Source organism: Anolis carolinensis, unplaced genomic scaffold, assembly GCF_035594765.1.
Source record: "Anolis carolinensis isolate JA03-04 unplaced genomic scaffold, rAnoCar3.1.pri scaffold_7, whole genome shotgun sequence".
Lineage (NCBI taxonomy): Eukaryota > Metazoa > Chordata > Lepidosauria > Squamata > Dactyloidae > Anolis > Anolis carolinensis.
The window spans coordinates 27,149,559-27,172,796 of record NW_026943818.1 but is presented as its reverse complement, the minus strand read 5'-3'; the positions used below and the strand labels follow the sequence as shown (position 1 = coordinate 27,172,796).

At 40.4% G+C, this 23,238-nt stretch overlaps 1 protein-coding gene across 2 annotated transcripts; it reads right to left on the bottom strand.

Moving 5' to 3' along the window:
* Positions 1-1,209: 1,209 nt before the first annotated feature.
* On the bottom strand, positions 1,210-22,079 carry ywhae (tyrosine 3-monooxygenase/tryptophan 5-monooxygenase activation protein epsilon). 2 transcript variants are annotated; one of them, XM_062959727.1, is made up of 7 exons: positions 21,857-22,079; positions 15,813-16,012; positions 14,055-14,161; positions 11,511-11,717; positions 11,239-11,375; positions 9,611-9,658; positions 1,210-2,276 (listed from the first exon to the last, which is right to left on the bottom strand). In XM_062959727.1, the coding sequence occupies exons 1-6, from the start codon at positions 21,918-21,920 to the stop codon at positions 9,651-9,653; spliced, it is 723 nt and encodes a 240-aa protein (XP_062815797.1). In that variant the 5' UTR covers positions 21,921-22,079; the 3' UTR covers positions 1,210-2,276; positions 9,611-9,650. The 2 variants fall into 2 exon arrangements, with proteins under 2 accessions (XP_062815797.1, XP_062815796.1); XM_062959726.1 differs by lacking the exon at positions 9,611-9,658 and having other exon boundaries at positions 21,857-22,078.
* Between the last annotated feature and the right edge of the window lie 1,159 nt (positions 22,080-23,238).

Below are 23,238 nucleotides of genomic sequence, written 5' to 3'. Positions count from 1 at the left end.
AAATCCCAACGTTCTGCAAACCATTCTATTTAAAGTGACAGGCCTTCCTCAAACCATGGGGCTCACCACACGGACAGTAGGGAAACACTAGTCTACATTGGCTTTCTCATGCTAGAAGTTAAATAACTGATCATTCTGGGCTCATTTCAAAGGCCCTTCCCTAAACTACAAATCTCAACGTTCTGCAAACCACTATTTAGTGACAGGCCTTCCTCAAAACATAGGGCTCACACACTCGTCTACATTGGCCTTCTCATGCTAGAACTGAAAGAGCTGATCATTCTGGGCTCATTTCAAAGGCCCTTCCCTAAACTACAAATCCCAACGTTCTGCAAACCACTCTATTTAAAGTGACAGGAGGCCTTCCTCAAAACATAGGGCTCACACACTCATCCACATTGGCCTTCTCATGCTAGAACTGAAAGAACCGATCATTCTGGGCTCATTTCAAAGGCCCTTCCCTAAACTACAAATCCCAACGTTCTGCAAACCACTCTATTTAAAGTGACAGGAGGCCTTCCTCAAAACATAGGGCTCACACACTCATCTACATTGGCCTTCTCATGCTAGAACTTAAAGATCTGATCATTCTGGGCTCATTTCAAAGGCCCTTCCCTAAACTACAAATCTCAACGTTCTGCAAACCACTCTATTTAAAGTGACAGGAGGCCTTCCTCAAAACATAGGGCTCATACACTCGTCTACATTGGCCTTCTCACGCTAGAACTGAAAGAACAGATCTTTCTGGGCTCATTTCAAAGGCCCTTCCCTAAACTACAAATCTCAACGTTCTGCAAACCACTCTATTTAAAGTGACAGGAGGCCTTCCTCAAAACATAGGGCTCATACATTCGTCTACATTGGCCTTCTCACGCTAGAACTGAAAGAACAGATCTTTCTGGGCCCTTCCCTAAACTACAAATCTCAACGTTCTGCAAACCACTCTATTTAAAGTGACAGGAGGCCTTCCTCAAAACATAGGGCTCATACATTCGTCTACATTGGCCTTCTCACGCTAGAACTGAAAGAACAGATCTTTCTGGGCCCTTCCCTAAACTACAAATCTCAACGTTCTGCAAACCACTCCTCCGAGTTCTCCCTCTATTTAAAGCGACAGGAGACCTTCCTCAAACTGCGGGGCTCCCCGCACGAAGCCCCGCACCCACGGGTGTCGCCAAACGCGCCGGCAGTGACGGGCTCTCTCTCGGGTTTAATTTAGGGTCGTTTTTATTTAAGTTTTAATGTTAAATTCCATGCTGTGTTTCAGTAAGAACGAGACAGGTCCTGTCCCTGCGGCGGCGGCGGCTCCAGTCAGATAATCCAGTAGTACAAATTAGCTTCAAGTGACACAAAACGGAATGAAAGAGAGAAGAGAGAGAGAGCGAAGGAGGAAGAAAGAAGGAAGGAGGGAGGGAGAGGAGGAGACTATGGGGCAGACATGCAGGCCTCTCTCTCCATCGATGCCAACCTGCTCAAAGGAGGGAAGGCAAGAATGAAGAGCCACGGATTCGTGGAACCGTTGGACCAGCGGCAACAACAACAACAACATCATCGTCCTTATCGTCTCGGCGCAGCTTTGAACTCACCGGCTGCGCTTTTGCTTTCGACGGCAAGCGTGAAGCTCTTTGTTTACGTTTTTGTTTTTTTAATGGCAAGCTTTTCGAGCGCTCGTTTCGTACGGCAAAAAAACCACTACAAGGAAAAACTGTCCCAAAAGGAAAACTGTTTAAACTCCCCAAAAAGCTAAACAACCACCCCAATTTTTTCCCCCCCTGAAAACATCGATCAAACAATTATAATAATTATAATAATAATAAAAAATATGCCGCCACAGATCTCTTTTTTTTTAATGGCTTCCAGACAGAAGACCAAGACAGGAGAGAGAGAAAGAGAGATGCAAGGGGGGGGGGGGACCCTAAAAAAAAGCTTCCGGTTTATAGTAGTGTCTTCAAGGAAACTCAAAGCTGGCACCAGTAAAACCCACAGACATTCACTCTTGCCTCCCCCCCCCCCCAAAAGAACGTTTAGAACTGTGTAAAAAAAAAAAAACCAACAGGACAGGAACCTAAATTCTTGGGTGGGAGGGGGACCACTGTGAACGTCGGGGAAGATGGCGCTCCCAGGGACACGGAGGGGCTTATTATTATTATGGGATGGGGGCAGGGGAGGCGGGAGGGGGGACAGAGAGAGAGGGGGGGGTCTCTTATTGGCCTTGATGGTGTCTCACTGGTTCTCGTCTTCCACGTCTTGCAGCGCTTCTTTACTCTGTTCTTCACCTGCAGAGAGAAGAGAAGGGGTGAGAGGAGGAAAGATGTTGAGACTAGGACTCAATGGAGACATGGGTTCAAAGGATAGCAAAGGAGATTCCGTCTGGACACAGCATTAGGGAGAGCTTCCTCTCCGCAAAAAGAGCCGTTCCAACAGTGGAACTCTCTGCCTCAAGAAGCTTTGAGTAAAATGTAAAAAAGGAAAGTATGGGGTACAGCAGGGGGTCCTCAAACTTTTAAAGCAGAGGGCCGGTCCACAATCTTTCAGACTGTGGAGGGGCCGAATTATCATTTGGGGAAAAAAAACCCGAACAAATTCCTATGCACACTGCACATATTTATTTATTTGCTACATTTATATGCCGCCCTTCTCACCCCAAAGGGGACTGAGAGCGGCTTACAAATTAAATTTACATACAGTATTATTTTATTAGCATAGTACAATACTGGTAATAAATTACTATATTGTACTGTATCAATATATTGTAATATTATTAGTAATTACATGTAAAGTATAATAATTAATATTATTATATTGTATTATTAGTATTCTGAATATTATATGTATATACAATATGTTATAATTATTATATATTATTGTAAATATATATTGTGTATGTATGTATGTGTGTGTGTATGTGTGTGTGTGTATATATATATATACACACACACACACACACACACACACACACACACACATACAGTAGAGTCTCACTTATCCAAGCCTCGCTTATCCAAGCCATTTTCGTAGTCAATGTTTTCAATATATCATGATATTTTGGTGCTAAATTCATAAATACAGTAATTACAACATAACATTACTGCGTATTAAACTACTTTTTCTGTCAAATTTGTTGTATAACATGAAGTTTTGGTGCTTAATTTGTAAAATCATAATCTAATTTGATGTTTAATAGGCTTTTCCTTAATCCTTCCTTATTATCCAAGATATTCGCTTATCCAAGCTTCTGATGGCCCGTTTAGCCAAGTGAGACTCTACTGTACATGTAAAATATAATATATAATTAATATTATTATATTGTATTATTAGTATTATATTGTATTACAATATAATATTATGAATATTATATGTATATACAATATGTTATAATTATTATATATTATTGTAAATATATATTGTGTATGTATGTATGTGTGTGTGTATGTGTGTATATATATATATATACACACACACACACACACACACACACATATATACATACAGTAGAGTCTCACTTATCCAAGCCTCGCTTATCCAAGCCATTTTCGTAGTCAATGTTTTCAATATATCATGATATTTTGGTGCTAAATTCATAAATACAGTAATTACAACATAACATTACTGCGTATTGAACTACTTTTTCTGTCAAATTTGTTGTATAACATGAAGTTTTGGTGCTTAATTTGTAAAATCATAACCTAATTTGATGTTTAATAGGCTTTTCCTTAATCCCTCCTTATTATCCAAGATATTCGCTTATCCAAGCTTCTGATGGCCCGTTTAGCCAAGTGAGACTCTACTGTACATGTAAAATATAATATATAATTAATATTATTATATTGTATTATTAGTATTATATTGTATTACAATATAATATTATGAATATTATATGTATATACAATATGTTATAATTATTGTATATTATTGTAAATATATTGTGTGTGTATGTGTATATATATATCTTATATGTAGTGCAAAACAACAACAACAACAATGAAAGAACAATACAATATTTAAAAATGAAAATAATTTTAACCAACATAAACCTATCAGGAGTTCAAAAGGAAGTGTGGGCTTGCTTCTGGCCAATGAGATAGTCAGGTTAATTAGGATTGTTGTTGTTGTTGTTGTGTGTCTTCAAGTCATTTCAGACTTTGGGCGAGCCTAAGTCCAAAATTATTTATTTATTCATTTACTACATTTATTTACTACATTTATATCCCACCCTTCTCACCCTGAAGGGGACTCAGAGCAGCTGTATGTACATACAATATATTATATTATTAGCATAGCACAATGTCAGCATTATATATTACTATATTGAACTATACCACTATACTGTAATATTATAGGTAATATATCATATAATTAATATTATTATATGATATTACAAGTATTATATTGTATAACATATTATTATCAATATTATATGTATATACAATATATTATTTAAAATGATATAAAAATATTATATTATAAAACTGAGGGCGGGGGCCAGGTAAATGACCTTGGAGGGCCACATCCGACCCCCGGGCCTTAGTCTGGGGACCCCTGCAGTAGAGTCTCACTTATCCAAGCTAAACGGGATGGCAGAACGTTGGATAAGCAAGTATGTTGGATAATGAGGAGAAATTAAGGAGAAGCCTATTAAACATCAAATTAGGTTATGATTTTACAAATTAAGCACCAAAACATCATGTTTAACAACAAATTTGACAGAAAAAGTAGTTCAATACGCAGTAATGCTATGTAGTAATTACTGTATTTATGAATTTAGCACCAAAATATCACGATGTATTGAAAACATTGACTACAAAAATGTGTTGAATAATCCAGAACGTTGGATAAGCGAGTGTTGAATAAGTGAGACTCTACTGTACATATAATATTGATAATAATATTATAATCTAATACAATATAATACTTATAATAATACCATATAATAATATTAATTATATATTATATGTTACATATATTACTAATAATATTACAGTATAGTGATATAGTTCAATATAATAATATATGATGCTAATATATAATTGGGGCTGGGCTGTGGCGCAGGCTGGTGAGCAGCCTGCTGCAATAAATCGCTCTGACCATGAGGTCATGAGTTTGAGGCCAGCCCGTGGCAGGGTGAGCATCCGTCAATTTAAAAAAAAAAAAAAATAGCCCCTGCTCGTTGCTGACCTAGCAACCCGAAAGATAGTTGCATCTATCAAATAGGAAATAAGGTACCACTTATAAAGTGGGGAAGCAAATTTAACTAATTTACGACATTGGAATGAGGAAGTGCCATCAGAGTGGATGATGAAGCAGCTGCTCCCCCCTGTGGCCAGAATTGAACATCCCCTCGGGAGAAAGTTAAATTGCCTCTGAGTCTGTCTCTGTCTCGGTTCTATGTGTATATGGGCATTGAATGTTTGCCCTATATGTATATAATTTTAGGGTGAGAAGGGCGGAATATAAATACTGTAAATAAATAAATAATACTGTGCAATGCTAATAATATAATATATTGTATGTACATGTAATTTGTAAGTCGCTCTGAGTCCCCTTCGGGGTGAGAAGGGTGGGAAATAAATGTAGTAAACAAATGTAGTAAATAAATAAATACATAAATTTTAGATTTAGGCTTGCCCAAAGTCTGAAATGACTTGAAGGCACAACAACAATCCTACTTAACCTGACTATCTCATTGGCCAGAAGCAGGCCCACACTTCCCATTGAAATCCTGATAAGTTTATGCTGGTTACAGTTGTTTTCATTTTTAAATATTGTATTGTTCTTTCATTGTTGTTGTTGTTTTGCACTACAAATAAGACATGTGCAGTGTGCATAGGTATTTGTTCAGTTTTTTTTCAAATGATAATTCGGCCCCTCCACAGTCTGAAGGATTGTGGACCGGCCCTCTGCTTTAAAAGTTTAAGGACCTCTGGTATAGAATGATGAATATATAAGTTCTATATTTGTAATACAATATCTTCTTCCATTGGTGGTAGAATATAGCCCCATCCCTGTAATGTATTCTACCACCAATTCTATTTAAATCTATTTTGAAGTAAGTACGACACCACAATCCCCTTCCTATGCAGTTTGGAAAGTAGTGATTGCAACATTTTGTTTATATAGAAGATATTGTATTACAAATATAGAACTTATATATTCATCATTCTATACTATACTATACACCATACTTTCCTTTTTTACATTTTACTGTGGATGATAAGACATCTGTGCGTTTAGTCAAGAAGCTTTGAAGCAGAGGCTGGGTGGCCATCTGTCAGGAGGGCTTTGAAGGTATCTCTATGGCAGGAGGAGGTTGGACTGGATGTTCCTTGTGATATCTTTCAATTCTAGGATTTTGTGACTTAATATTATTATTATCCAAGATTTGTATTATCCAAGATTATGTGGCTTAATATTATTATTATTATTAAGCAAGGCCATCTGTCGGGAGGAATCAGATTGTGCTTTCTCTGCCTGGCAGAAAGGGGATGGTCTCTGAGGTCCCTTTCAACATGACATGGGTTTACAGCAGAGGCTGGCTGGCCATCTGCCAGGAGGGATCGGATTGTGTCCCCCCTCAATCTTTCGACTCTAGGATTCTATTATTATTATTAAGCAAGGGCTGGATGGCCATCTGTCAGGAGGGATGGGATTGTACTCCTGCCTGGCAGAAAGGGGACGGCATCTGGGATCTCTTCCAACACAATATGAGGCTAGATGGCCATCTGCTAGGAGGGATCAGATTGTGTCCCCCTCAAATCTTTCGACTCTATGATTCTATTATTATTATTAAGAAAGGGCTGGGTGGCCATCTGTCAGGAGGGATCGGATTGTGCTTTTCCTGCCTTGCAGAAAGGGGATCCCTTCCAATACAATATGAGGCTGGATGGCCATCTGCTAGGAGGAATCAGATTGTGTCCCCCCTCAATTTTTCGACTCTAATGATTTTATGATTCTGTTATTATTACAGTAGAGTCTCACTTATCCAAGCTTCACTTATCCAAGGTTCTGTGTCATCCAAGGCAGTCTGCCTTTTAGTAGTCAATGTTTTTGTAGTAAATGTTGCAAAATTCGTAAATACAGTAATTACTACATAACATTACTGTGTATTGAACTCCTTTTTCTGTCAATTTCTTGTAAAACATGATGTTTTGGTGCTTAATTTGTAAAATCATAATGTAATTTTATATTTAATAGGCTTTTTTCTTAAACCCTCCTTATTATCCAAGATTTTCACTTATCCAATGTTCTGCTGGCCCATTTATGTTGGATAAGTGAGACTCTACTGCAGGGGTCCCCAAACTAAGGCCCGGCCCCGCCCTCAGTTTTATAATATATTTTATATCATTTTAAATAATATATTGTATATACATACAATATTGATAATAATATAATGTTATACAATATAATACTAATAATACCATATAATAATATTAATTACTAGCTGTGCCCAGCCATGCGTTGCTGTGGCGAAGTATGGTGGTATGGGGAATAAAGTATTGAGGAATTGGTGGTAGTTAAGGTAAAGGGTCAAGGTTTTACCTTACATTAAGTCCATTATAAATGGGTTATATAGCTGTGTGGAAGGTCCTTGAGTCTAGACTGCCATATAATCCAGCTAAAATCTGATAATCTGTATTTTATAGGCAGTGTGGAAGAGGCCGAAGTGAGGCCTAACTCTCCCTGTCCCCTGGGATGAGTAGGTTGCTAATTAACTTGACTATCTCATTGGCCAGAAGAAGGCCCACACTTCCCATTGAAATCCTGATAGGTTTATGTTGGTTACAATTGGTTTCATTTTTAAATATTGTATTGTACAGTAGAGTCTTACTTATCCAAGCTTCTGGATTATCCAAGCCATTTTTGTAGTCAATGTTTTCCATATATCGTGATATTTTGGTGCTAAATTCATAAATACAGTAATTACAACATAACATTACTGCGTATTGAACTACTTTTTCTGTCAAATTTGTTGTATAACATGATGTTTTAGTGCTTAATTTGTAAAATCATAACCTAATTTGATGTTTAAGAGGCTTGTCCTTAATCCCTCCTTATTATCCAAGATATTCGCTTATCCAAGCTTCTGCCAGCCCGGATAAGTGAGACTCTACTGTAAATGAATAAATAAATAATTTTAGACTTAGGCTCACCCAAAGTCTGAAATGACTTGAAGGCACACAACAACAACAATCCTAATTAACTTGACTATCTCATTGGCCAGAAGCAGGCCCACACTTCCCATTGAAATCCTGATAGGTTTATGCTGGTTACAATTGTTTTCATTTTTAAATATTGTATTGTACTTTTACTGTTGTTGTTTTGCACTACAAATAAGACATGTGCAGTGTGCATAGGAATTTGTTTTTTTTTTTTCCAAATGATAATTCGGCCCCTCCACAGTCTGAAGGATTGTGGATCAGCCCTCTGCTTTAAAAGTTTGAGGACCCCTGCTCTACTGTATTAAGCAAGGGCTGGGTGGCCATCTGTCAGGAGGGATCAGATTGTGCTTTTCCTGCCTGGCGGAAAGGGGATCCCTTCCAAAACAATATGAGGCTGGATGGCCATCTGCTAGGAGGGATCGGATTATGGGCTCGGGCTGTGGCGCAGGCTGAAGAGCAGCTGCAATGAATCACTGCAATGAATCACTCTGACCAGGAGGTCATGAGTTCGAGGCCCGCTCGGAGCCTATGTTTGTTTGTCTTTGTTCTATGTTAAAAGGCATTGAATGTTTACCTATATGTGTAATGTGATCCGCCCCGAGTCCCCTTCGGGGTGAGAAGGGCGGAATATAAATGCTGTAAATAATAATAATAATAATAATAATAAATAATATGTCTTCCCTCAATGGCAGAAGGAGGGTCTTCCTAGGGGTCTCTCCCAACTCTAGGCTTCTAGGACAGCTCTTGCTTCCACCAAACAGGACCAACTCCCAAGCAGAGGTCGAGCGAGAGCCGATTCCCAGGTTAGTCCCCGCACCCTCCATTCAGCCAATGTTACTTGGCCAAAGCCCAAGGCAAGCGGCAGCCAGACAACTCAAGACCCCCTACAACCTCTTCACATGCTTCCGGTTAATCCAGAGCCATTTGCGCCAATCCATGCGCCAAAACCCCAGCGTTTGCTTCACTGCACTCCTGCCGGCCAAGGAGCAGCACATGCCCAGCTTATTATTATTATTATTATTATTATTATTATTATTATTATTATTATAGGAGAACCTGGGTGGGAGTAGAGCCCATAGTCACAGGGCAGCGTGCCATCTAATAATAATAATAATAATAATAATAATAATAATAATAATAATAATAATAATAATTTTATTCTTATACCCCGCCCCATCTCTCCAAAGGAACTCGGGGCGGCTTACATGGGGCCAAGCCCGAGTAGAACAATAAAAACACGAAACCAATAAAACCAATAATAATCTCTGCGCAGAGGGCACAGACCCCAAAGGAATTACAGGGAATATGGGCTTAAGGGGGACGCGAGGAGCTGCTTGGCCTCTCTTCCAAGACGAGGGCCACCTTTGCCCGGCCAGAGTCACAGACACAAGCCCGAGGTTAGTGAGGACAGCGAAGAAAACACAGACACCCCCTGCATCGCTGCAGAGACTTACAAAGTAGAGGTTTTAGAAAATGGAGAGGTGGAAGTTCCCTTTAAGAATCTACACGACAGAAAAAAAGGGGATCAGGAAAAAAGAAGGAAGGAAAGAAAGAAAGGAGGAGTCCCAATCCGCCTAACCCAGTGCAACCCCTCCTGAGCTTTCCTTATGCAAATTCCCCTTCCTTTGCCAGCGGAGAGGGCAAGATTCGAACCCTGGGCTTTTAACGGTGGGTGGACAAGGGGAGGCCTCTTGGCCCCACTGCAGACTCTCCCCCTCAAATGGGGACCCACAGAGCCCTTGAAGAGCACTCTCTTGGAGAGGGAAGTGGTGGGCAGATGGCGGCCATATAATTTTTTAATTTATTTTTTTCGTGTCAGGAGCAACCGGAGTTGCTTCTGGAGTGAGAGAATTGGCCATATGCAAGGACGTTGCCCGGATGTTTTGATGTTTTACCATCCTTGTGGGAGGCTTCTCTCATGTCCCCACATGGAGCTGGAGCTGACAGAGGGAGCTCATCCGCACTCTCCCCGGGTGGGATTCGAACCTGGCAGCCTTCAGGTCAGCAACCCAACCTTCAAGTCACAAGGCTTTTATCCCCTAGGCCACCGGAGGCTCCTAATATCATAATACAGTAGAGTCTCACTTATCCAATGCTCTCTTATCCAACGTTCTGGATTATCCAACACATTTTTGTAGTCAATGTTTTCAATATATTGTGATATTTTGGTGCTAAATTTGTAAATACAGTAATTACAACATAGCATTACTGTGCATTGAACTACTGTTTCTGTCAAATTTGTTGTCTAAGATGACGTTTTGGTGCTTAATTTGTAAAATCATAACCTATTTTGATATTTAATAGGCTTTTCCTTAATCTTATTATCCAACATATTCACTTATCCAACGTTCTGCCGGCCCGTTTATGTTGGATAAGTGAGACTCTACTGTATTAATACTTTATTTATCCCCCGCTTCAAGCCCAAAACAGTATCATGACTGAATGGCCCCTGAACTTCCTACCAGCTCCACAGAGCCCTCCTACCACCAACACTACAGGGGCCGGGCTGTGGCGCAGGCTGTTGAGCAGCTGCAATAAATCACTCTGACCATGAGGTCATGAGTTCGAGGCCAGCCCGTGGCGGGGTGAGCACCCGTCAATTAAAAATAAAAAATAGCCCCTGCTCGTTGCTGACCTAGCAACCCAAAAGATATCTATCAAGTAGGAAATAAGGTACCACTTATAAAAGTGGGGAGGCAAGTTTAACTAATTTACGACCTGGAATGAGGAAGTGCCGTCAGAGTGGATGATGAAGCAGCTGCTCCCCCGTGGCCAGAATAGAACATCCCCTCAGAAGAAGGTTAAATTGCCTCTGTGTCAGTCTGTCTCTGTCTCGGTTCTATGTGTATATGGGCATTGAACGTTTGCCCTATGTGTGTATAATGTGATCCGCCCTGAGTCCCCTTCGGGGTGAGAAAGAAGGGCGGAATATAAATACTGTAAATAAATAATAAATAATTGTGGAGAAACCGAAACAGGACAGAAGACGAGAGACAGCAGAGACAGAGACCCGTATCGCCCATCTACCCCCCCCCCCAAAAAAAGAGGACAAGGAAGAGGCCCCTCCTTTTCTCATACTCACCGTCTCCCTGCATGTCTGAAGTCCATAGTGTCAGGTTGTCGCGTAACAACTGCATGATCAGCGTGGAATCCTTGTAGCTCTCTTCGCTCAGCGTGTCCAGCTCCGCGATGGCGTCGTCGAACGCAGCTTTGGCCAACCTGAAAAGGATGACCACAAAGGGGGGGGGGTCACCTTCAAGGCATCCTCCCCACTCTCCTCCTTTCCTGATGAACCCCTAAAAAGAAAACGCTCCTCCTCGCCCGCCTGGCCCACCTCCTCGGCCTGATTCCCACCTGCAGGCACGGTCAGGAGAGTTAAGGATTTCGTAGTAGAAAACGGAGAAGTTGAGGGCGAGGCCGAGGCGGATGGGGTGCGTCGGGGGGAGCTCCGTCATGGCGATGTCGCTGGCCGCTTTGTAGGCCACCAGGCTGTTCTCGGCAGCCTCCTTCCGGTCGTTCCCGGTGGCAAATTCGGCCAGATACCGGTGGTAGTCCCCTTTCCTGGAACAGAAGAAACGGACTTTAAGAAAGGATGTCTCCTCCCAAAAAGGGATTTTTGGTCCAATCACAGCCTAAACCAGTGATGGCCAACCTATGACACGCACGTCAGCACTGACACGCCTAGCCATTTTTGCTGACACACTGCCGCATGCAGATTGATTGGATGATTAATGCCTTTTGTGGCCAAATTTGGTGTGATTTGGTCCAGTGGTTTTGTTATTACTCCATTATTATGCACATTACATTTACAGTAGAGTATCACTTATCCAAGCTAAACGGGCCGGCAGAAGCTTGGATAAGCAAATATCTTGGATAATAAGGAGGGATTAAGGAAAAGCCTATTAAACATCAAATTAGGTTATGATTTTACAAATTAAGTACCAAAACTTCATGTTATACAACAAATTTGACAGAAAAAGTAGTTCAATACACATTAATGTTATGTTGCAATTACTGTATTTATAAATTTAGCACCAAAATATCATGATATATTGAAAACATTGACTACAAAAATGGCTTGGATAATCCAGAAGCTTGGATAAGCGAGGCTTGGTTAAGTGAGACTCTACTGTATATCTATCTATCTATCTATCTATCTATCTATATATATATAAAAGAGTGATGGCATCAGGGCAGCAGACAAAACAACAAAACTACAGGCCCCCCAACCTCGAAATTTGATAACACAACCCATCATCCACGCCTCTAGGTTGATACAACAAAAAGAAAAGAAAAATAAAGTCCTAATTAGAGGGAGAGGAATAATTGTTTTTATCCAATTGCTGCCAGTTACAAGGCTAAGTTCCGCCCACTTGGTCTCCTAGCAACCTACTCAGCCCAGGGGACAGGCACAAGAGTTTGGAGAGACCCCCAAGGGCCAGCCAGCCCAACCCTTTCTACTATTCAGCAGGACACAATCCAAGCATTCCCAACACATGGACAACGTATAAATACTATACAATACTACACAGGGACATAGACCCCCTCTACCCTCACCACTTTCACAGTACACAAACAACCAAATGCATACTAAACATAAAGACAACCATACAACAGGCATTCAATACCACCACTACCTCAACAGTTTCTCACCAACACCACCACAGCAATGTGTGACCGGGCACACTAGCTATGCCTGGCCACGCGTTGCTGTGGCGAAGTCTGGTGGTATGGGAAATAAAGTATTGAGGAATTGGTGGTAGTTAAGGTAAAGGGTAAAGGTTTTCTCCTGACATTAAGTCTAGTTGTGTCCGACTGCACACTGAAGTGGATTATATGGCAGTGTGGAGTCAAGATAATCCAGTTCAAAGCAGATAATATAAGATTATAAATGGGTTATATAGCTGTGTGGAAGGGCCTTGAGTCTACACTGCCATATAATCCAGTTCAAATAAGATAATCTGTATTTTATAGGCAGTGTGGAAGAGGCCTGAGGCCTAACTCTGCCTGTCCCCTGGGCTGAGTGGGTTGCTAGCAGAGCAAGGGGGCGGATCTTAGCCTTTTAACTGGCAGCAATTGGCTAAAAACAATTATTCCTCTCTCTCTAATTAGGACTTTATTTTTCTTTTCTTTTTGTTGTATGAACGTAGAGTCTCACTTATCCAACATAAATGAGCCGGCAGTATGTTGGATAAGCGAATATGTTGGATAATAAGGAGGGATTAAGGAAACGTCTATTAAACATCAAATTAGGTTATGATTTTACAAATTAAGCACCAAAACATCATGTTATACAACAAATTTGACAGAAAAAGTAGTTCAATACGCAGTAATGCTATGTAATAATTACTGTATTTATAAATTTAGCACCAAAATATCACGATGTATTGAAAACATTGACTACAAAATGCGTTGGATAATCCAGAATGTTGGATAAGCAAATGTTTGATAAGTGAGACTCTACTGTATTCAGAATTGGACAGTCTTATCTTATTAAAGTCTTATTATCTTAAATTACGGTTTTATATAAATATTCAAAAACATTTAACCTACCGATGCCTCAAATAATGCAATTTTATTAATACAGTAGAGTCTCACTTATCCATACTCTACTGTATCTATTTTTATTTTTGAAATTGACCCGTAGCTGCTGCATTTCCCACCCTCGTCTTATACTCGAGTCAATAAGTTTCCCCAGTTTTTGTGGTAAAATTAGGTGCCTCGGCTTATATTCGGGTCGGCTTATACTTGAGTATAGATACGAACGGTACTAAAAATTAAAACCTTTATTTTCTCTCAAATGGCTTTAAAGGGGATATATATCCCACACATACATGGAGTCATTCAATCTCCACTCCCGAACTGACACGACCCTAAAATGTAGGAACCACCACCTACATTTTATAATAGAAAACCTTGGATTCGCCCGTGTTGGCGGCTGGAATGAGGTGTTTGTCCAGTACGTCCAGGATGTCGCAGCAGATGAGCTTCAGTTCAGTCTCAACCTGATGGATGGGGAAAGGAGGAAGAATGGCAAGTGAAGGGAGGCTTTCACAGTCCCATTCTCCCCAGACACTTCAGAAGGAACTGAACGGCGCCTCCCTCCGTCCCAAACCAGTGTCCGGACCCTTCTTGCGTTACTTTGGGGAAGAAGTGGGGTCAACCCCCGCAATCCCAGAGTCTGGGACCCCTCCTCGTCCCTTCCTTTCCCCACGCAATTGTTGTGGAAACAAATATTGGGGATAAAGTTTCACGGGAGACCCTTTTCCCTATGATAATGATCCCAGATGAGCCCCCATGAAGGCAATAGACATGTTATATTCACAGCTTCGCGAGTTGCTTAGCACAGGGGTCCCCAAACTGCTGCCCTCCAAGGTCATTTACCTGGCCTTTGTCCTAAACTTTAGACTTAGGGTTGACCTAAGTCTACCTGGTCTTTGGAGGTCTCTTTGCTTACTTATAGCCTTATGAGATTGTCTAGATGGTCTTTGAAGGTCTCTTTGCTTCACTACGGCCTTATGAGGCCATCTAGATGGTCTTTGAGGGTCCCTTTCCTTACCTATGGTCCTATGAGATGGTCTAGATGGCCTTTGGGGGCCCCTTTCCTTACCTATGGTCTTATGAAACCATCTAGATGGTCTTTGAGGGTCCCTTTCCTTACCTATGGTCCTATGAGATGGTCTAGATGGCCTTTGGGAGCCCCTTTCCTTACCTATGGTCTTATGGAACCATCTAGATGGTCTTTGAGGGTCCCTTTCCTTACCTATGGTCCTATGAGATGGTCTAGATGGCCTTTGGGGGCCCCTTTCCTTACCTATGGTCTTATGAAACCATCTAGATGGTCTTTGAGGGTCCCTTTCCTTACCTATGGTCCTATGAGATTGTCTAGATGGCCTTTGGGGGCCCCTTTCCTTACCTATGGTCTTATGAAACCATCTAGATGGTCTTTGGGGGCCCCTTTCCTTACCTATGGTCTTATGAAACCATCTAGATGGTCTTTGAGGGTCCCTTTCCTTACCTATGGTCTTATGAAATCGTCTAGATCAGGGGTCCCCAAACTAAGGCCCTCCAAGGTCACGTAGCTGGCCCCTGTCCTAAACTTTAGACTTAGGGTTGACCTAAGTCTACCTAGTCTTTGGTCTCTTTGCTTATAGCCTTAATAGATCGTCTAGATGGTCTCTGAAGGTCTCTTTGCTCAGCTACGGCCTTAGGAAGCCATCTAGATGGCTTTTGGAGGTCCCTTTCCTTACCTATGGTCTTATGAGACCATCTCGATAGTCTTTGGAGGCCTCTTTCCTTACCTATGGTCTTATGAGATCGTCTAGATCAGGGGTCCCCAAACTAAGGCCCTCCAAGGTCATTGACCTAGCCTCTGTCCTAAACTTTAGACTCAGGGTTGACCTAAGTCTGAAATGACTTGCTAGGCCCACAACAACAACCCCAATTTTGGACTATTTCATCCTAGTCCGCCCCCCCAACAGTCTGAGGAACTGTGAATCGGCCCTCCACTTAAAAAGTTTTAGGACCCCTGGCTTAGCACTTGGAATCCTAAGGTCCTAAAGTCTTATGAGGCCATCTCTCATTCCTGTCATCTCAACCCCATTCTTAACTATAACTACGAGAGCCTTCTCCCTCCCCCTGGGGACCCTCACTCACCATTTGCCGATACTCCCGGATCATTTTGAGCTTGTCCTCCCCGCCCTTGTTCTCCTCCTTCTGCTCGATGCTGCTGATGATCCTCCAGGAAGCTCTCCGGGCCCCGATCACGTTCTTGTAGGCCACTGAGAGGAGGTTCCGCTCCTCCACCGTCAGCTCCACGTCCATCCCGGCCACTTTCTTCATGGACTCCACCATTTCTAAGGGGAGGGAGTCAGGACAGATAGGCTTGAGGCCTCCACCCGCCTCTGGGGTGGCCATCCCTTGAGCCCTGCTTTCCCAGGGCAATGACGGAAAGGGAGCCTTGCTCTGGCCACGGGGAGCCCCTTCTGGGTCACACAGAGCCGTTGGGAGTCAAGGCTGGAGGCCTCTCTTCTCCAGCAGAAGAGCCTCCCCAGTTAGCTTTCACACTGACTTTTCATCACATTCTACGGGGTTTAAATATTATTATTATTATTATGAAGCATGTGGTGCCTTGCCTCAAGAGGTGGCTAATAAACGAACACAAATTATTATTGTTGTTTTAACTACTGTCTCGGGTATTTTAATAACTGTATTTTATAATATATGTATCAATGGTTGCATTTTAACTATGTTTTAGTAGGTGATTTTATAGAGGGGTGTGACCAAGTTATACTCCGCTGCTTCGAGCCAAGGCAGGTAATAAATAATCATCATCATCATCATCAGACTCATACAGTTGGAAGGGACTTCTAAAGGCTACCGAGTCCAACCCCTTTCTGTCAGGAAGGAAGATAGAATTACTATATTATTATTTTTTATTATTATTATTATCAGGCTCAGACAGAACTTTTAAAGGCCATCCAGTCCAACCTTCTTTCTTCCAAACAGGAAGATAGAATTATTATTATGCAATTATTATTAGTCAAGAGTCAGAGTTGGACGGAACTTCTAAAGACTATCCAGTCCAACCCATTCTGCCAGGAAGGAAAATAGAATTGTTACATTATTATTATTATTATCATCATCATCATCATCAGACAGACTCAGAGTTGGAAGGGGCTTCTAAGGCCACCTACTCCAACCCCCTTCAGCTAAATAGAATTACTATATTATTATTATTATTATTATTATTATTATTATCATCATCAGACTCATACAGTTGGAAGGCACTTCTAAAGGCGACCCAGTCCAACCTCCCTTCTGCCAGGAAGGAAGATAGACTTACTATATTATTATTATTATTATTATTAATATTATTATTATTATATCACACGCAAGAGTTCGGATTTCTAAAGACCACCCAGTCCAACCCCCTTCTGCCAGGAAGGAGGACAGAATTACTATATTTATTATTATTATATCACACTCAAGAGTTCGGATTTCTAAAGGCCACCCAGTCTAACCCCCACGGTCAGGAAGGAAGACAGAATTACTCTATGATACTTCATTATGACCCCTGCTGTGGTAATAAATAAGTAAATATTATTATTCTTATGATAATGAAGCATATTGTGCCCCACACCTTGAGCCAAAAGGAGAGCCAGGCAATATATTATATGATCATTGGGTTATATATTATACTAATAATATTATAATGTAATACAATATAATAATAATACACTATTATAATTGTATACAGTAGAGTCTCACTTATCCAACACTCGCTTATCCAACGTTCTGGATTATCCAACGCATTTTTGTAGTAAATGTTTTCAATACATCATGATATTTTGGTGCTAAATTCGTAAATACAGTAATTACTACATAGCATTACTGCGTATTGAACTACTTTTTCTGTCAAATTTGTTGTTAAACATGATGTTTTGGTGTTTAATTTGTAAAATCATAACCTAATTTGATGTGTAATAGGCTTTTTCTTAATCCCTCCTTATTATCCAACATATTCACTTATCCAACGTTCTGCTGGCCCGTTTATGTTGGATAAGTGAGACTCTACTGTATTTATATTATGTGTAATATTACTCATAATATTGCAATATAATGGCATAATACAATATCATAATATATAATGCTAATATTGTGCTATACTAATAATACAATCTATTGTATATACATATAACAGTGATAATATTATAACGTAATACAATATAATAATAATACACTATTATAATTGTATTTATAATATTGCAATATAATGGTATAGTACAATATAGTAACATATGCTTATATTATGCTGTCCTAATAATATAACATATTGTATATACATACAATATTGATAATAATACTATAATGTAATGCAACATAATAATAATACACTATAATTGTTGATGTATATTACATGTAATATTACTAATAATATTGCAAAATAGTGGTATAGCACAGTACAATATAGTAACATATAATGCTTATATTGTGCTATGCTAATGATATAATACATTGTATGTACATATAACTTGCAAGCCGCCCAGAGTCCCCGTCTGGATGAGAAAGGATGGGTATAAATGTAGTAAATAAATACATAAATAAATAAGATGGAACTGTCTTCCTGGCTCCCCATGAGAGATATATATATTTATCATTTATTTATTACATTTATATCCCTCTCCTCTCACCCCGAAGGGGACTCACCGCGGCTTACAAATCAAATGTACATACAATATATTATTAGCATAGCACAATATAAGCATTAAATTACTATATTGTACTATGTCATTATATGGTAATATTAGTAATATTACATTTAATATATAATATATATTTAATATTATTATATTGTATTATTAGTATATATATATACACACACACACACACACACATATATCAGATAAGATTACTATGCAATTATTATGCAAATGTCATCATGGCATAATAATATTTTCTAGATGGAACTGTCTCCCTGGCTCCCAATGATATCTATATATTACCATATCAGATAGAATTACTATGCAATTATTATGCATATGTCATCATGGAATAATAATAATAATATTGTCTAGATGGAACTGTCTCCCTGGTTCCCCATGATATCTCTATATTACCATGTAAGATAGAATTACTATGCAATTATTATGCATATGTCATCATGGAATAATAATAATAATATTGTCTAGATGGAACTGGCTCCCCATGATATATAATTCTACCAGTTTTGTAAGCTGCCCTGAGTCCCTTGGGGTGAGAAGGGCGGGATAGAAATGATGGATGGATGGATATATATATATATATATATATATACACACACACACACACACACACACACACACATATATATCAGATAGAATTACTATACCATTATTATACAAATGTCATCATGGAATAATAATATTTTCTAGATGGAACTGTCTCCTCATCTCATATATATATATATATACATACAGTAGAGTCTCACTTAACCAACACTCGCTTATCCAATGTTCTGGATTATCCAACACATTTTTGTAGTCAATGTTTTCAATATATCATGATATTTCGGTGCTAAATTCGTAAATACAATAATTACTACATAGCATTAATGTGTAATGAACTACTTTTTCTGTCAAATTTGTTGTATAACATGATGTTTTGGTGCTTAATTTGTCAAATCATAACCTAATTTCATGTTTAATAGGCTTTTCCTTAATCTCTCCTTATTATCCAACATATTCGCTTATCCAACATTCTGCCGGCCCGTTTACGTTGGATAAGCGAGACTCTACTGTATATATATATATATATATAAAACCATATCAGATAGAATTACTATACCATTATTATACAAATGTCATCATGGAATAATAATAATTTCTAGATGAAACTGTCTCCCTGGTTCCCCATAATATATACCAGTATATATATATTACTATATCAGATAGAATTACTATACCATTATTATGCAAATGTCATCATGAAATGATAATAATAATAATAATATTTTCTAGATGGAACTGTTTCCCTGGCTCCTCATGATATATATATATATATATATATATATATATATATATATATATATAAAAAAAACCATATCAGGTAGAATTACTATACCATTATTATGCCAATATTATCATGGAATAATAATATTTTCTAGATGGAACTGTTTCCCTGGCTCTCCATGAGAGAGAGATATATATGTGTATAAAACCATATCAGGTAGAATTACTATACCATTATTATATGTCAATATCATCATGGAATAATAATATTTTCTAGATGGAACTGTTTCCCTAGCTCCCCATGAGATAGATTGATTGATATATATATATATATATATATATATATATATATATATATATATATATATATATATATTGTGTGTGTGTGTATACACATATACATACAGTAGAGTCTCACTTATCCAAGCTAAACGGGCTGGCAGAAGCTTGGATAAGCGAATGTCTTGGATAATAAGGAGGGGTTAAGAAAAAGCCTATTACACATGAAATGAGGTTATGATTTTACAAATGAAGCACCAAAACAACATGTTATACAACAAATTTGACAGAAAAAGTAGTTCAATATGCAGTAATGTTATGCTGTAATTACTGTATTTACGAATTTAGCACCAAAATATCACAATATATTGAAAATATTGACTACAAAAATGGCTTGGATAATCCAGAGGCTTGGATAAGTGAGGCTTGGATAAGTGAGACTCTACTGTATATATGTATGTGTGTGTGTGTGTGTGTGTGTGTGTGTGTGTATATATATATATATATATAGTGTGTGTGTGTGTGTGTGTGTATAGTATAGTATACTATAATGGTATAGTAATTCTACCTGATAATCTTATTACTATACGATTATTATGCAAATGTCATCCTGGGATAATAATAAGTATAATATTAATAATAATACTTTGGGACAATAATAAGTATAATATTAATAATAATACTTTGCTCATGCCTTCTGATAATAAGTATAATAATATTAATAATAATACTTTGGGATAATAATAAATATAATATTAAGACTTTGCCCATGCCTTGTGATAATAAGTATAATAATATTAATAATAATACTTTGAGATAATAATAAATATAATATTAAGACTTTGCCCATGCCTTCTGATAATAAGTATAATAATATTAATAATAATACTTTGGGATAATAATAAGTATAATATAAATAATAATATATTCTGATAATAAGGATAATATGAAGAATAATACTTTCGGATAATAATAAGACTTTGCCCATGCCTTCTGATAATAAGTATAATAATAATACTTTGGGATAATAAGTATAATATAAATAATAATATATTCTGATAATAAGGATAATATGAAGAATAATACTTTGGGATAATAATAAGACTTTGCCCATGCCTTCTGATAATAAGTATAATAATATTAATAATAATACTTTGAGATAATAATAAGTATAATATTAATAATAAGACTTTGCCCATGCCTCCTGATAATAATAATATTAATAATACTACTTTGGGATAATAATAAGTATAATATTAATAATAAGACTTTGCCAAGCCTTCTGATAATGTATAATAATACTTTGGGATAATAATAAGTATAGTATGAATAATAAGACTTTGCCCATGCCTTCTGAGGGGAGAGGGTGGGGGTCCCTGAGACTGGGGAGGGGGGGGGAGAAAGTGGGCGGGGCCTGGACCCTGGGAAAGCCTTTGGGAAATGGCTGAGAGCGGGGTGGGTGGGGCTAAAGCAGACCCTCCCTCCCTCCTATTGCAGGAGCCTTGAGGCCAAAGAGATATTGGGGAGGGGGGTCTAATCCTGGACCCCCCAAAAGGGGAGACAAAGGAGGGGAGGGGGGGGGAGAGAGAGAGAGGAGATTCCCAAGCCACGCCCCTCCCTCCCTCTCTCTCGCTCTTCCTCCCTCCCTCCCTCTGCGCTTTTGTCCCTGGCTGTTCCTCCCTTCGGTCCCCCGACTGCGCCCCCCTCCGCGCCCTCCCTCCCTCCGTCCGCCATTTTGTCTGCGCCGCCTCCCTCCCGGCTCCCGATTTCCTTCCTTCCTTCTCGCTCCCTCCCGCCATTTTGTCTCCCTCCCTCGCGCCCTTCCCGCTCTTTGACTCCCCTCCCGCCGCTCCCTCCCGCCCTCCTTCCTTCCCTCAGGGACCAGGCCGCATTTCCATCCCGCCTCGCGTAGCCCGCCCCGCCCGTCCTCACCGTCATAACGCTCGGCCTGCTCGGCCAGCTTGGCCTGGTAGACGAGGTCCTCCCGGTCGTCCATGTCCGCGGGGCGAGGAGGGCGGCGGGGGCTGCGCGGGGGCGGATGGAGACCGATGGTCCGGCGGCTTCGGCTCAGCCACGATCCGCGCTCGCTGCTCCGCTCTGGGCAAAGATGGCGGCCGCGGCGCCTCCTCCTCCTCCTCCTCCCGCTCACATCCGGGCACCGCCGAGCCAATGGGAAAGGGGGAGCGCGCCTGCGCACAAGGAGGCCGCGCCCAGGCAGGCACCCATGGCAACCGCCGCTCCCTGGCAACCATATTGGATCGCCCCACTCGCGCCCCAAGACGCTACGTTGCTGATTTGTTTGGTTTTGAAGCACTAAGAGCAAAGGCTTGACCGCCCTATAGGCCCCCAAGCTTTGGGACTCATACCTCACAACCTCTGAGGATGCCTGCCATAGATGTGGGCGAAACGTCAGGAGAGAATACTTCTGGAACATGGCCACACAGCCCGAAAGACATACAACAACCCTTTGAGACTGGATTTCCCAGAATTCCCGGCCATTGGACAAGCTGGCTGAGGCTTCTGGGAAATGGAGTCCCAAACCCCAAAGGGCTAATAGGCCCCAAGGCCTGCCCTTTCTGTGGCCCCCTAGTCTTTGGGACTCGATTTCCCAGAATTCCCGGCCATTGGACAAGCTAGCTGAGGCTTCTGGGAAATGGAGTCCCAAACCCCAAAGGGCTAATAGGCCTCAATGTTTGTTTTGAGCCTTGAGACCAAGGCCTGCCCTTTCTGTGGCCCTAGTCTTTGGGACTGTTTCCCAGAATTCCCGGCCATTGGATAAGCTGGCTGAGGCTTCTGGGAAATGGAGTCCCAAACCCCAAAGGGCTAATAGGCCTCAATGTTAGTTTTGAGCCTTGAGACCAAGGCCTGCCCTTTCTGTGGCCCTAGTCTTTGGGACTCAGTTTCCCAGAATTCCCGGCCATTGGATAAGCTGGCTGAGGCTTCTGGGAAATGGAGTCCCAAACCCCAAAGGGCTAATAGGCCTCAATGTTTGTTTTGAGCCTTGAGACCAAGGCCTGCCCTTTCTGTGGCCCTAGTCTTTGGGACTGTTTCCCAGAATTCCCGGCCATTGGATAAGCTGGCTGAGGCTTCTGGGAAATGGAGTCCCAAACCCCAAAGGGCTAATAGGCCTCAATGTTAGTTTTGAGCCTTGAGACCAAGGCCTGCCCTTTCTGTGGCTCTAGTCTTTGGGACTCAATTTCCCAGAATTCCCGGCCATTGGATAAGCTGGCTGAGGCTTCTGGGAAATGGAGTCCCAAACCCCAAAGGGCTAATAGGCCTCAATGTTTTGTTTTGAGCCTTGAGACCAAGGCCTG